The sequence below is a fragment of the Lynx rufus genome, unplaced genomic scaffold (genome assembly GCF_022079265.1).
Source record: "Lynx rufus isolate CCGP_SWC_20201006 ecotype Redwood Valley unplaced genomic scaffold, mLynRuf1.p SCAF_5, whole genome shotgun sequence".
NCBI classification, from domain to species: Eukaryota; Metazoa; Chordata; class Mammalia; order Carnivora; family Felidae; genus Lynx; species Lynx rufus.
Genome location: NW_025814867.1, coordinates 88,362,013 through 88,378,197, shown reverse-complemented (window position 1 = coordinate 88,378,197; position 16,185 = coordinate 88,362,013). Strand labels below are relative to the sequence as shown.

Here is a 16,185-nt window from a genome sequence, read left to right as displayed (position 1 = left end):
ATCATATTTCTGTGTCCCTTAGGAGAGACCGTGGCTCCTGGGAGGACTCAGTAAACACTCACTGAACCGAGCTGCAGGTAGAAGGCCAAGGGCAGGCCTGTGAAGAACATCCTACTGGTTGGGTGGGACAGAGGATGAGAAAGAGCTAGCCACCAAGACCAGAGGCAGCTGAGAGGACAGAGATGGAGGACTGACAACAGGCCAGTGAGACATCCCAGAATGCTGTCCCTCTCTCCCCTTCCTCTCCTACTTTCTACACATCCCCCTGCACCTACCTGCTCCACAAACGCCACCTCACTTAGAGTAATAATAATGCCGGAGGCATTCCCAAATACACAGCACGTGCATGTTCACAAAGCCTGTCCACGAGGATGAGTTTCCATCTCACCCCTATGATAGCACTGTGAGGTGGATGGAGCTGGGAGTATCCTCGCCATTTTACAGATATGCAAACAGGCCCAGAGATGGGATGCCTGGCCCAGGGCACAGTAAGTTCATTGTATTCTGACTCAAATTACTCGCTGTGTCTACATTTAAACATGCCTTTGTGGTCATAATTATATTTGCTCCTCCTCGGAAGCCTTGTCTAGGAAGCAGGATAGATAGCATTAGCCCCATTTCTAACATAGGGAAAGTAAGACCCAGGGACATTAGGCAGCTGCCCCCTACCACACAGCTAGAAAGCAAAGGGGTTAAGACCCTGTCAGAGTTCTTGAGCCACCACTGGCATCTCTCTGTCCGACCTCCGCCTGTGGCTATAGACAGCAGCACTCCGTTACCATAAGGCACAGCTATACTATAAATAATTCCTAACCAACCACAGGAATTCACCTACCAATGAATATGGTCTTCTTCAAAGAAACCCCATTAAGATCTTATTTAATCCAACAACACTGTTACCCCTCAGACTGTTTCCTAAAATTCTCTACAATCTTCAACAGCGCCTGAGGAGTATTTTTGAGTTTACTGAATAAGGACACATTTTCATCCCTTGATAATAGATTTGGATTATTCTGGAAACACACAAAAATTCCAAGCCCAATTTAGTGACTGATGCAGGGGATCGAGATAGGTGACCCCATTTTGGATCCAGGATGATGGAGAAGTACAAAGAAACACCAATGAGTTGCTTGTGGCCCAGGCACTGGCTCTAAAGGGGGCTCCCAGCTCCTTCGAATGCTTTTTGAGGTACGTGTCAATAACCTCCAAAAATTCTGACCTGAAGGAGAGTACCCTTTGACAACAGAAGTCCTAGCATGACTGATTTTAAAGGTTTATTACTTTGGAGTCACACCTCACATACCATTTTTACTGAATCCTTACTGCTTCACGTGCATTAATCTGGTCTCCGCAGATAACTGCAGGTGAGGGCTGGATAGGTGGCACTTAGTTGTTCTGACTTAAAATCTTCAAATTGTGCTCTTTCCTCCCTGCATTGGAAGCTAAGGATGGAGAGAAAGTTCTAGGAATACCAAGAAGTGAGGTTCGGGGGGCCCGGGGAAGGGGAGGGGGACCAAGTAGCAAATGTCCTTGGAAGGTAGACCTGACCCCTTTGCATTCAGAACTTGTCCCCCATCCACTGAACCTGGAGGTGAAGAGGTTGTTGTCATCAGTCCAAAGGTCAGTATAAACAGGCAATAGTTTCAGGAGCATCATCGTGGCCAGTATTTACAGAGCTCTCCTGCCCAGCAACAAGCAGTCTGTTTTACAGAGTCTATATGACCCTTACATTCCTGAGTAGGGCCCATTAATAGCCCATCTGACAGATGGGAAACTGAAGGCACAGAGAGACTGAGTAACCTACCAAGGTCCCACAGCTTGCAAGTGGTACTGTTGGGAGTTTAAACTGAGGCTGTCTGACACCCAAGCCAGGACCTCCCCAGGTCTGTGACTGCAAAGCCAGAGGGCTCTTATACATATCCTGGCAACAGATGACCCCAGAAAAAGTCTCACTGCATGGCACAATGAAAGTCCTGGTGGCCCCAGAGGCTCAGGAGTGAAATTCATCCCCACGTTGAAGCTGTTTCCATCTCCCCCTACCACCCAGGGAAGGAAAATAGAGTAGTTTTCAATACTAGCCTGATTCGTGATAATCACCAATCATGACCTTGCACAAAGAACAACATCGTACCAGATTCCAACCAGGTGTCTCTCTCCTATATGTTCACTATTCCCTCCTCCAATATGACTGCTTCAATGCACATGGCCCAGCATGGCACAGGGCCAGCTAGAGAGCTTGACCTTGGCCTCCACCTTCTTCTTGTCACCTGTCTTCCTCCCTGGACTTCTTATCCCAACTTATCAAAGACACTGAGCAGAAGTCTGTCAAAGGTATCACATCCATCTCCTCGCTTCCAGTAGCTCAGCTCCTTCCCAGAAGAGACATGGAGGCTGCTGTTATTCAGGGTCTCCAGTGAGATCAGAGCCTCCCCTGAGGCCCCCACAACCACAGGAACTGGGAGCACAGAGCCTGCCTGCCATACCACCAGACCTGTTAGCTTTCCTCAAACATTCCTACGTGACAGGAAAGCCTGCATAATACTGCAAAGCTCAAGTATCCCAGAACCAAGGTATAAAGCAAAAGGAATGTGTCCATTTTTAACAGTCTCTGTAGGCTTCAGAGATGGCCTTTCTAGCTCCTTAAGAGATCTTATGACAGGAGCCCTAGGTCACATGGTGGTGCAGGTGCTGCTGTAATACCACCTGGGCAGTGGGTGGCAGCCACAAGTTGGATAGATGCTCCCTGGGCCAAGGCCAAAGATGAATATGACCTGTGCCTCCTCTCAAGGAGCTAGAGGTCTAGCAGGCCCACAGGTGCACACGAAGACCCACTGTGAGGTACCCTTCCTCGTCCCTCACATAGGCGCCACAGCTCCCGACCCTGAGCTAAGAAGCCAGATGTAGAGTCTCCTCACACTTCAGATCAACATCAGGGAAGTCAGGAGGTATTCACAGGATAAAGCTGGGACCCTCAGGAATGAAGCTTTTGGCATCAGATGGCCAATCCGTCATTTCACAGATAAAGAAATGGAGGCCCAGAGAAGGAAGTAATATGCCCAAAGTTACCCCGTGTCTAAGTGGCAGAGCCAAAACTTGATCCTGAACCTTCTGGACCAGCCCCCACCTCTGGCCACTCCACATTGCTAGAGCACCATTTTCAGCCCCAACTAGAGCTCTGTCACTATCATGGTTGTCTAATTGTTTCACTGGTTTCCAGAACCTTTCTAGGAAAAATCACGTCTGTGAAAATGCAGCCAGTCATATCACTCAATTGGAAGCGTCTGGATTTGTCACATATCTCCTAATCTAAGGTGACCTCGGATCTTGCATCATGTCCTGAACAAAGAGACAAAAAGTTTCTGAGAGCAAAGTGAAATTTACTGATTCTGACTGGAAATCAACCAGGGTAAAAGAGGCAAAAGAGTGACAGCCCCTTTCCCTACTTATTTGGGAAACAAGCCTGCCATTTAATGAATAAAGACAGCTTTTTAAAGTTCCCTTCAAACCTGGAGAGTCTAGGATTCTCTGAACATAAAGAGAATTCTCAAGATGTTCTTATAGACCCCAAACTGAAATCTAATTTTGCCCAGTATGCCAAAATTTAAAGGATCAATATTGCCAATGCAATGGCTCTCATTTACGAGGTCCCTGTGGTGTTCTCTTGCTCCATCCCAAATTTTGCATGACAGTTCCTTCTAAAATACTCGTGTTGCCCTTCTGCCTGGCCACTTTGCCCAAAGCACTTGGCTCGGATGCCTCCCTGCCCAGATGTAGCCACGCTGACACAACACAGTGGAGAGCTTGCTGCCTGCTCTGGAGGAACCCACCTCCACCAGCAGCATCCACCACACTTCCTGCTGGTCAGACACCCTGCAGAATCAGTCACCCACTGAAACATCCTCTCCTCAACTTGCTTCAGACCAGAGGATAAGGTGGAGCCCCAGCAGCTTCCAGATATAGGGTTAGTAGAGAGATGCTGTGATTGACCACACCCAACATACACACACACAGACACACCACTATCTGAAGACATCTGGGTGAAAAAGAAAGACAGGAGAAGGGTACTGTGTTTTAATCAAAATCCCTGGTGATACACAGAGTGTGGTGAGATCTACATTGTGAGATCACACAATGCTGTTGAAATAATTTGGTACCATTTGGTAGTATTGTCAGGGATCTTAAAATTTTCCACATCCAGGAATTAACACTAAGCAAATAATCAGAGACAAATACAAAAGCTGATTCACAAAGACGTTCATCACATTATTTATGATAGTGAAAAACTGGAAACAGTTATATATCCAATAAAGACGTAGCTTTAAAAAAGTTACAATATACTAGAACAGTATCCATCTGGATACCATATGGAAATACACATGTATTATATGTGTGTGTGTGTGTGTGTGTGTGTGTGTCCTATTTTTTAAAAGTCAGCCCCGATGTGGGGCTCAAACTCACAACCCCAAGATCAGGAGTCGCATGCTCTACCGACTGAGCCAGCCAGGCACCCCTGTGTATCCTATTTTAAAAATATATAGTTTTAGGGGCACCTGGGTAACTCAGTGAGTTAATCCCCGATTTCAGCTCAGGTCATGATCTCAGAGTTCATGAGTTTGAGCCCCACATTGGGGTCTGTGCTGACAGCTCAGAGCCTGGAGCCTGCTTTGGATTCTGTGTCTCCCTCTCTCTCTGCTCACATTCTGTCTCTTTCTCAAAAAATAAACATTAAAAAATTTTTTTTAAGTACATACACAATTTTGTATTCCTTGTAAATGAGAAATATAACAACTGCTAATGTTTTAATATATTTCTGGTAGTTGGCATATAGGTGGTATTTTATTTGGCGCTTTCACTTTTCTACACCTTCCAAATTGTATATGATAAATATACAAAATGAACATAATCAGAAAAAAAAAAGTTCTGATTTTTAAAAGGCAAAGATGATCATGCACCTTGGAAGTACCATAATGCTTGTACTTCATCCTGATCCTAAGTCAGAAATGTCACCTCATGGCCTCACTGTTGACTGACAGCAAGGCAGGCTTCCAAAGGAAGCAAATGTCAGGGAGATGCGTCCTTGTCCTCTGACAACTCCCAGGCAGGAATGCAACAAGAGAGGCAGGGAGGCAAGCAAAAGACAAACACATCAGAGACATACATCAAAACCCCTAACTCCAGAGATCCCCCGACCACAGCAGCACCCCAGCCCAGGCACCCTGCACTGCACCACAGCAGTGACACGGGCCACTCTGCTCTGATGACAGTCCCTGTGCCCCCTCCCTCACCTGGGGAAGACTGTCCAGTGCACTGTCCTAACACTTTGGGAGGTAAAGTGTGAGGAAGGTATTGCCCGTCCCATGTTTGATGATCCAAGAACATGAGGGCTGCTCAGTCAGAGAAATATTACCACAAGCATGGTTCTTTCTACCTCCAACTTTTGTGTTTGGGCCTAGCTTCTATTTTAGGAATCATTTATTCAACAAGTACTATACATGCTTACCGTGTGTCAGGCACAAACTAGCCGTGGCTTCCCACCTTCACTTCCTGTCTTGCCTTCCTAGTCTACTCTGCGCATCACTCCTCTGCTAAAACCCCTCATGGCGCTTAGCAGAAAATCTGACCTTTCTACTGTGGTTCTCATGGCCCCACATGATCTGGCCACCATGGCCTTCCTTCTTTCCAATCCCGAAAACACAACCTTGTTCTGGCCTTCGGGCCTTTGCACTGGTTGTTCCCTCCCTCTGCCTGGAGAGCTGTTCCGCTATAGGCATGGGGCACCGTGTGCCTAGTCTCCAGGACAGGAAGGAGTCTGGCATGTGTACACAACTATCTGGTGTGGTTAGAAGGGGGTCAGAGAAAGAAGAGGCCAGAGAGTCAGCGGGTCAGGTCCTGGTATTCCAGCAGGGAGGCTGGATTGTTATTTTACTTTATTTTATTCTAAGTACAATGCAAAGCCCTTAGAGGGTTTTCAGCCTGAGAGTAAGGTGACCTGAATTACATTTAAGAAGATCACTCTGGGCTCTGTGAACACGGATCAGCAGGAGAGCATGCGTGGAAGCAGGGAGAGCAAAACAGAACAGTGGAGATGGTGAGGGCAGATCCCTGATATATCTATCGAAAAACAGAATCAAGAGTCCCCCTTCCCCACCAAAACAAAGATGCAGAGGGTGAGGGAAGGAGCTGGATATCGAGTGCTTCTAAGTTTCTCATTCAGGTAACAAGTGGGTCCTGTTGCCAATTCCTGACGGCAGAGTGGGGTGGGAATTCAGAGTTCTTGTCCCTGTTAAACTTCATCCGGGGTGGTGGGCGTTTGCTGTCTCCCTTAAGGTAAACAAACTCTTCCTGTTCTTCAAGTCTCCCCTGAACTTCTCAGAATCAATCCAGTGGTCTTTCCTCAGGCCTCATTCTTCCTGGCTCCCTCTCCCCTTTAACCTGGATATACCTGGATGAGAAAGCAAGTTCAGGCAGGTTCATGTCAACCTATCTGTAACTTCCTCTGCCCATGCATGGCCAGCTTCCAGACTGCCCCCCTCTCAGCTGCACCTTCAGGCCGCTTCCTGGCTCACCATCTACACTGGATGCTCTTGACCCACTGAGTCTGAGTCTGCCTCCTCTTCTCCACTGGCTTCAGCTGCTGTTGAGGTTCGCCCTTCCAGGCTGACTCTGACCCTGGCTTCCCCCTAGTTCAGTTCCACGTCCGTGACTGCACAATACTTCCGCTGGGACAGGCTGCAGGCTTTACAGTGAAAGCACCTCCAGCGGAGGCAGCCTCTTGCAGGGCCAGCCAGCTCTTTGCCATTGTCCTCGTCATCCCCACAGCCAGGCAGTCCCCAGGTCCTCCCACCTTCCTCTTTTAAATGGCCCTTGCAACGCTCCCTCTCAATTTCCACCGCTCCCATTCTAACCCATGCCTTGTTTTCAGTGTTTTCCTCCCAACATACCGATACAACGCCTGCCAGCATTCCCAGACTTCTGAACTAAGTCCTGGACTGTAGGAAGGGCAGAGACCCACACGTGGTTCATCCCCGAGTCCCAGCGTCAAGCACAAAGGAACACCGACCAAGCACGCAATACTGCTCCTTCCTCAAGGGCTCTCAGGGCTCCTCAGTGCAGATGTGACAAACACAAATGCCTCAGGCAGGTCTCTCGAGCCCTCCACCATCGGTACGAATCCTCCTTTCCGGTCTGGTCTTCACTCCAGTGGCTCTGGACCCTAGCAGGTCTCCCAAGTCCTCTTCCCCGGACTTCCCGGCTACTGATCACCTCCATTTGAAAAGTCTTAAGCTTTTCAGTATTTGGGGTTTTGCTGATGCCAAAACCCTACCCCCTCTGTGCTATCCATATCCCAGCCCACACCTTCCTCCTGCCTGGACTACCGGCGCCCAGCAGCCTCTTCACCTCTGCACACCATTCCTTGGGTCGGCATGATCTGCTTGTGACATTTCTTCACTTCTGGTTCACTAACACACCACAGACTCCCTGGTGACGGGGTTGAAGGGCACCACCGACTTGCTCTGCAGCTCTCCACAGGTGGAGAGCTGCAGAGCCCCTCATGTGTAGAAAGGGCTCTTGGCTGTGTTTTCGGGTCTACAGATTAGCTAAACTGACACAGACTGACACATCTGCCACACTCCCACAAAGGAAGAGGGAGAAGCCAGGATAGAAACATCTTTGTTCTGTCTGTACCAGATGAACAGGGAACGGGTGGAAGAGGGCATGCACAGACGTTAGAAAGAAAACAAGTCTAGAGCATCAGAATGGGGTACCATCCAACCTCTCCTCCTGTTGAGGGGGTGTTCATACCAACTGCCCCATAACACCGGCCACGTTCCCAGCAGAGTCCATTAAGAATGTCATCAACTCATTTCAGTTTGGGCGATAATTAACAGAGCTACCTCTGGTATCAGTAACATATGGATTGGCATATAGATGAAGTGTAATTCACAATGTCTATATAAAATGCCATTTTTATACATATATACAGACTTATGCTCTTGTGTTGAGCAATTTCCAAAAGAAAATTTTTGTTTGGATCTCCACTCAGCAGGTTGTTCCCATCACTGCTGTCATATCCACATCCTGCCTCTCATCCCTGATCTCAAAAAAACAAAAACAAAAACAAAAACGAAAACAAGGGGCAAGAGCAAGGGACGGAGAAGAGAAGAAGCAGAACACTGCACTGGTCTTAGAGATCCAGAACCATCAGGCCGCTGAGAAAACCGGGGCTGCACGATACCATGGAAACAACAGGTGAATCTGGTCAAATCAGTCTGAATGTTGGCTCCTCCATTTACTGTGTGATCCAAGCTCACCAGGATTCAGTTCCCACAGCTGTAAAAGAGCAGTGCTATCCCTCACAGGACTGTTTTGAGGGTTAAATGCGAAAGCGCCAACCAGACCACATAGGTGCTCAAAGGCTTCAAGTCCAAAGACAGACCCAAACTGATCTCCGTCCCTGGTATTTCCCACTCACACAAAAGCAGGGCGGGCAGAGGGAAGCCACGGAAGAAGGTAATAAGTGGCTAACGAAACCACAACCGCCACCTTTCTTTGTTCTGTTCTTCGCTCGCTTTGTGAGAGTCTCTGAGAGAGCAACAAGTCAACTCCAAGAACACTGCTTCCAGCCAGCTGGGCAGGGCTGCTGGGAGACACCGGGACCACCGGGAGGGCACCGACTCCTTCCCCAGCCTCCCAGGACTAGGTATGCAGTCACTGCCCAGCTGGGCACCAAATATCTTTTGTTCTGCCTCTATCCGCACCAGCCAGGTCTTGGGCAGAAAATACCAGTTCAGCATTTGCAGGCCCATCGAGGGAAGCAATAAAAGGGTTCTTGCCAGGTTAAAAGGATGTGGCTTTTAAACACACGCACGCCACAGAGAATCCCTTTCCCCACACCCTTCCTTCTAATTTGGAGCAGTCTCCATCAAAGCAAGCGGGCTCCTCAGAAATCCCTACCAGCACCACTGCCAGCCTCAGCCAGGGGAGAGGTAGCCACACACACTCCCTTCCCTACGGGGCTGCCTCCTGCCCGGCCTTCGTCTTCGCTGCACTGTGTAGTGGTTCTCCCAGCAGCTAAAGCTAGTTGGCCTGAAAAGTTACAGCACTTCAGGGTACAGCGATGGAGCAGTCCAGGAGGGGCTGGGTTCACAGCGCTTCCTTTACTCCAGGGAGCTGCATTTTTCTAAGATTATTATTCCTTGGGCCAGCTGCTCAGCTACTCAGCGTCATTTCCCCTTTGGGTGGGAAAGTTCTTCCCATCTGCATTGATTTTCATTAGGACTTAAGCCTTTCGCTTCCCCTTTCATCTGCAGGTCTCACAATTAAAGCATGGCCTATGGAGCACAAAAATCAAGGCATATAAACTTAAGCACTCAGAACTGTGGCTCAGAAGCCCTAAGCTGTTAATACACACACCAAGAAAAAGAAAATCTCTAGGACTTGGCATCGTCTCCATCTCCACCAGCTCAAACACCAGCGATGGATCTGAACAGCCAGCAGGATGATAGGCGGGTATGCAAATGGAGGATGTGCGGCCTAATGCTGGCAAACAACCCACAGACGGAACACAAGCAAGGTTACTCAGCAATGAGACCCCCGGACTCTGCCAAGAGGAAAAGGGCTAGAAATGGCCCCCAAGGGAAAAAAGGACATCTCTGGCCCCTGCCATTGATGCCTGTGTATCCAGAAGCCCAAGCCATGAATGCCAGGCACTGACCACCTGTATCCCCACAGCAGAAGGGGCTGCAGCAGTTTCCCCGACAATCAAAGGAAGCACATCATTTGTAAGACTTGGGGCTTATTACCAGCAGGAGCGAGCACCTCCCCAAACACAAAAACGTTACTGCAGAGCCTGGATGGCCATCTGTCAGGGGTGCTGAGAGGGCAGATACCCACATGGGACTCAGTGCAGACCAGAGGGCCTCTGGAGGTTCTCTCAGTGTTGAGACTTTGCTGCCTTGGGAAGTGACTGATTGTACTTTGTGATACATGGTGGCCAATCAAAAAGGGTCCAAAGAAAATCCTGAGCGGTTATTAGGAAACTCGGACTCACTGAAATCACTTATTGCTGGATTTCTTGTTCGTTGTTTCCTTTTCTCTCTAAGTGACGTTGTTTGAGCTACCACCAGAAAACAAGCACAGGACATGCTCGCATCCTCAGCCGTGTTACTAGTGTCTAGCAGTTTTTAACAGGCAATCAATTTCCTTTCTTACTCTCACCGTTCTAACATCCCACCTGAGGCCCAGCCTTAGATCAGCTGAAGAGCAGGTGCATCTTGGGTGGGCTTTGTGGGGGTGCCAGGAGAGACCTGCTCAGGTAAGAGAAATTTTGGACTACTCTGGCTCCTGCTACCTGCTCTTGGGACTCCCACATGCATTCTTCCAGAGCCTCATGCACCCGAAGCCTCCATTGCTCTCTGCTCCCAAAATGCATCCAACGGGAAGGTTGCAAAGCCAGGACTAGCAGTGTTACCTGCCATATCTATGAAGAAGTGTGGGTCACTTAGGGCAGGAGGGGAGGATGTCCCAACTAGCAAAGGAGATCAGCTCCAATTCTTACCTGCTGAGTCCCCTAGGCTAATTCCCTCCACTGTTCCTCTCCCTGTGTAACACCCAGCTCTCTGTGATGTGTGAGGAGTCTCAGCCATGAGAAGGAACGAGACTCAAGTGCCAGCCTTATCCAGTCATGTCTCTGCAAGTTAGCATCCCTTCCACCTACCCCCAACAAGGCTGGGGCCCCACAGCTAAGAATGCCTGACCCCCAGCCAGAGAAACCTGCCTTCAGCTCCTGGGTGTCTCCTCCGAAATGGCCTCAATCCCCTACACCCGCTCTCCGTTTAGAAAATTTACAAAATACTATGTGGTGTTCCTTAGTTACTTTTCTAGTGTGAGAAAGTCAGGGAATGTTCTCTTTTATGTTCTTGATTCTTTCTCGTGGAACTTAGAACAATATATGCTGTAAGTTATCTGAAGTTACACAGTGGGTAGGTCTCTGATAGGTCTTTTATAGCTTCTCTCTCCCCTCTCTTCCCTTACTGTTACTCAGTTTCTCAGTCTTGTGCCAGTGCCTTAGATATTCACAAGGACAAGGCATTCTGCAATGATGGGAGTACTCCTGAACGTGGACTTGACTTTTTCCTGGGAGGTGTATTTTTTTTAAAAACATTTTTCTTATTTAGAGGAAGCATCCCTAGGTTCAATGAAGCAAGCTAATTCCTACGCGAGATAGTGTGTGTGACATGAGAAACTTAAAGTGCCAATTAGTTAGATGAAATCTTCTCAACCTTCACGTGAACTTCAAATCAATGCCTAGTGTTGCAAGCAACCTTGCTTTTCCAGGTAACCCTGAGAGAGAGCATGTGCCTCGTGTCACTCACAGGAAGGCAGTGGCTAACACCACCACATTGCTGACTAGTCAAAGCACTTTCATTTATTTTTACTTTCATTTTGTCACACCATCACTAGAAGGCTAGGAGAAACAGGGATCATTACTTCCATTTCACAGATGGAGAAACCGAGATCAAAAGAGGTGACATTCTCAAGGTCACAATGGTGTCACAGTCAGAATTCCTAGGTCGTTGGCATTTCTTCCAGATCTAAAGAAGGAACTGGATAAAAGTCCAGAGCAGAGGGGGCAGGTCCCTTTCTGAGCAGGATAGGCAGGGGCTATGTATGGAGCAGCAGCCCATTGGGAAAGTAAGGGGAGGCTCAGGGGCAGTCCTGTGTCACGGTTTGCCTCGCAAGGGTTTGCCCTTGTAACTCCCCACCTCCACACTGTCCCCCCCCGCCCCCGTCCCTCCTCTGCTTTTAGAGAGAACCAGTAGAGTGTTGTGTTTCCAACTACATCCTTTGTCCTTTACAATATTCGCAAGGCTAGAACCCTTAAATATCAGTTATTTATCTTCGAAAGTTACGCTCTGTATCTGGAGAGGCCATTGCTGTATCTATAGGAAAAGACTGGGATTGGGGAATTGACGGGAAGATGTTACCACCTCCGAGGTGGGAGAAGCGCCTTTGGAAGGTTTGTGGGGCGGAGGTTCTTTTCTTTTTGTTAAAGGGAGGTGTCGGGGAAGAGGTCCAGGGTACGCCACGGAAGACAAGTTTTCTTCCATGGGTGGGGGGAGAACAGGACGGTCACACCCCCCAGTCCCGCCACCAGCGATGGAGTCCAGGACAGCACTCTCCCCGCTCGCCACCCTCCCTTGCGGCCCACCCCCGGGGTCCCCAGCGGCCCAGGTAAGCGGGGCGGGGGGTGGGGGGCGGCCGGGACCGAGCGCGCGGAGGGGCCTAGGGCGGGGGATGCGGCCCCGAAGCGCGCCCACGCCCCCCGCCCGAGGCTTCCCGGCGCCCGGCCGCGGCTCTCACTCACCCGCGCTCCCGCCTTGGGGGGCCCGGCGCGAGCGTCCCCGGCGTGTGGCGGCGGCCGGCCCGAGGGCCGTGCGGCTGGGGCCGGGGGGCGCGGGCCCGCGGCGCTCCCGGGGCGGCGTGGGCGGCGTCGGCTCGCGCTCGGGGCCGGGCTCGGGCTCTGGCGGCCGCGCCAGCCCCGCGGCTGCGAGGGGCGCCCGGCTCGGCGCGCGGCGGGCCGGGGAGGGCGGCTGCCCCCACGTCCCGGGGGCGGCCGGCGGCGGCAGCAGCAGCAGCAGCGGCAGCAGCAGCAGCGGCAGCGGGAGCGGCGGCGAGGCCATGGTGGCGGCGCCCGCCCGCGCTCACATGCCCGGCGCGCGGGGCGGGCGCGGGGCGGCCGCGGGTGCGAGGGAAGCGGGCGGCGGGCGCCGCGCGGGGCCGGGGAAGTGAGCGAAGTGAGGCTGCGAGCGCAGTCCCCGCCTCAAAAGTTGTGGGGAGCCGCGGGAGGGCGGCCGGGGCCGGGCGGGCGCGGCGGAGGCGGAGGCGGCCCCGGCGCCGCTACATGCTAATTAGCCCGGGCGGGCCGCGGGCGGGCGGGCGGCTCCTCCTCGGGTTGACATCACCGGCCGAGCGCGGCCGGGCCCGGGGGCGGGGAGAGGGCAGGAAGGGGGCGGGGGCCGGCCGGGGACCGCGGGGTGAGGGCCACGCTGCCGGCCAACTTCGGTCACACTCACACACGCCCTCCCCACCCCCATCACTGCAACTTTGCCACTGGGAGAAAAAATCAGAAAAACCGAGTCCTCCGAATTTCCCAACTCCTTAAATGCACAGTAAATGGGTAAAAAGCAGGTACTGGGTGATGTGATTTGCACTAACTGGATTGTACAAAGTGCTTTGATATGTGAGAGAAGTGGAACCTGTTCCCCCTGCTCCTCACAGCGCGCGGTCAGTGCCCCTTGCTCGTTTGAACTGCCCTCCCCACCCCCACCCCCGTTCCCGCCACCACCACTGCTCCTCTGGGCTGGTGCTGGGTTCGCTGTTGCCAAGCCTAACGCCTCGCCCTGTGGCCAACCCGAGAGTCATCCTATCCCCCAGCGCCTTCTCAAGTGCGGACTCCAACCCCATCGGACCACTGCTCCGATGTGAACTTTGGCTCGCACCAAGAGTTCGGCAGAAATGTCACCTCCCGGACACCCAAACAGGCCGCAGGGAAAAGAAAACTGTGAATTCAGGCACGGCTAGGCAAACTCGTAATCAGAAAAAGGGCCGCAGATCAAAAAATTAAACAGAAGGACACACAGGGATCACTGAATTTTAAATGAAAACTTTCAGGGGAGAAATTCAAAGATTTAATGAAAACAGCATTTCCTGGCAAATGAAGTTCCATTTGTGTCCATATCCCTTCCCTTCCCAGTAAATAAATGTCTAAATTTTAGGGACTGAAAGAGTCTTTACTTCTAGGTGAAGAAAGAGGGGCTCAAAATGGGAAAATAATTAACTCAGAATTCTGAAGCTAGACCCAAAGATTAAGAGGTTTACCTGTAAAGGACTGTGTGGCATTATTAATTCTGGTCCCATAATACAGAATTTGCAATAATCTAGACGATGTCTCAACTGAAATGGAACACTGGAGTTCCTTGGGGAATCTCTTCGGTTCCACTGGGGACTCCTATCTGACCACCAGATGCTCAGAAAACTATGAGTATGGACTTCCCTTTCAGGCCTGGCTCTCCACCCCATTTCTCCGCTCCTCTCTGCTGTCTCCAGAGCTCCATGACCCCCATCTCCAGGGCCATGAGCAGATCATGGTGTCCAGGACAGCTGCAGATGGATCTAGGCCCACTTTCTAGTGATTCAGTCCAAGTGAGTCACTTGGCAGAAAACATAAAGGATACTGTGTATAAACAACCTCACCTTAAAAGGGGGAGTGGGGAGTAACGATTTGGTTTTGTTTTATTTTGTTTTGAACAACCACAAGACAAACCCAACTTGCCAGGGCTCTCGCATGGAGTTTCCAGGTCTTTCCAAGAAAGTACCATACAATGATCCCCTGTAAGTAACTTGATTTGCTCTCGTGGCCCCAGCTCAACTTCTCAGGATCCTGTTCTCATATTAACAGGCAGAACTACCCAGCTGTCCAGACGCAGCCAGACAAGCCCCAACAAGCCAAGACACTGCACTCAGAGGTTCTGGTCACCACCACCCCCTCCCTTCCTCGGAGTACATTTCACATAGGACAGGTCGCCCTTCCAGGCAACCAGTAACAACATTTAAGGGTTTAATGGCTTCTCATGTGGATTCAGAGATCCCACTAGAGAGTCTGCGTTTCATTACCAAAGCCCAAGGAGCAAACGTGCACGTGGGACATGTCCCTCCCTTTTGGGCACCACAGATCTCTCTCTCTCTCTCTCTCTCTCTCTCATCTCCTCTCTGCCTTCTAAGAGAAATAACCAAGCACACGCCATGTCAGCTGGGAAGGGCTTAACCTGTGGAGGAGGAGGGGAAGATGCAGGAGAACCTGGAAAGACTGAACACAGTGAAATGGACCCTGGCACTTTTTCATCTCCTTCTAGGACAGAATAAGAGAAAACAGCAGGAGAGACTTGGAGGCAGATAGAACCTTAGAAAGAGTAGTCAGCTTGGTCTTGGAGCCCTGGCTTCTTGTCCTGACTTTACCATTGTTTAACTGCGTGATCTCAGCCTCTGTTTCCTCATCTGTGAAACAAAGACTGTCTGAGATGATTGCTAAGGAGTGCTCCAGCTCTGGTGTTTTAGGGTTCAGTAAAGACCTCTGACACAGTTAGCAAGGAGGTATGAAACGGGTGTTTAAGGACATTTGTGGTGTTTCCTTCCCAGGGATATAAAAATCCAAATAAGATTTTTGGTCACCCTAGATGGCTTCGAAGAGGCCCTATCTGGAGGCAGGGGACAAATCAGATGACCTTTCAGATGTCTCCCAGCGCTAGGAATCTACTGATCTAAAATGAAACAGTTGGGAAGCCAGCTTGGACCTAGTTCCCAGATGGAGTGAGTGAGGAGTCAGGCATTCCTAACCTCTCCATGGGTGGGAGTGGGGACACTCCGAAGTGGTTGACAGTGAACTCAGCAGTGGGCCAGGTGTCTCTACCACCCAATACTGCATGTGGTCAGAGTTTCTGCAGGGGCTTTCTGTCTCTGCCTGTGTTGGTTAGATGAGGTTTCGGCCAGACTGCAGGACTACAGGCCCCCAAGTGCTACAGCCTCACATCACAGATGTTTTCTTCTTCTGGTTCTCCTAACAGCCTTAGGCACTGACGTTCAGGTCAGCGGCTTGCTCTTTTCCACACAGCCTTCCAAGGATCCACACCATGGCAGCTCTACCATTCTCAACGTATGGCTTCCAAGGTTGCCCTTGGAAGTGACATCCCAATCAGCCAGAGGTGAAAAGAACATGGAGGTGTGAGCATGGGAGGTTTTAAAGGGCCAGGCCTGGAAGTGGCATCCTTCACTTCCTCTTACACCCCACTGGAGAGAACATGGTCACATGGCTCACCAAACTGCAAAGGGGTCTGGGAAATACAGTCTAGCCATATGGGCAAAGAAGGGGAGAAGGGATGTGGGTAGACAGCTAGCAGTCTGTGACCTACCACTCACTATCAGAAGGGCGGGGGAAGGAACGGGAGGGTAAAGGATTTTCATTGCTCTGGCCTCAGTTTCCTCCCTCATAAAACAAGGGTGCTGAGTCAGATGATCTCTGAGGGCCCATCTGCTTTAGCATTCTGTGGTTCCAAGAGCTGATGAAATGTCCTTCTGCACCAAAGTAAACAAGCCTACAGACTCCTGCTGCAGCTTATCCTTGGCCTG

At 50.7% G+C, this 16,185-nt stretch overlaps 1 protein-coding gene across 1 annotated transcript in view; it reads right to left on the bottom strand.

Moving 5' to 3' along the window:
- Positions 1–12,683, bottom strand: part of HEG1 (heart development protein with EGF like domains 1) — an 87,940-nt gene extending 75,257 nt beyond the window's left edge. Inside the window, exons 1-2 of the mRNA XM_047100436.1 lie at positions 12,646–12,683; positions 12,368–12,564 (exon numbers count right to left, since the gene is read on the bottom strand). Of these exons, the coding sequence (XP_046956392.1) occupies positions 12,368–12,564; positions 12,646–12,683 (235 nt within the window). The remainder of the gene's footprint in view (positions 1–12,367; positions 12,565–12,645) is intronic.
- Positions 12,684–16,185: the final 3,502 nt, after the last annotated feature.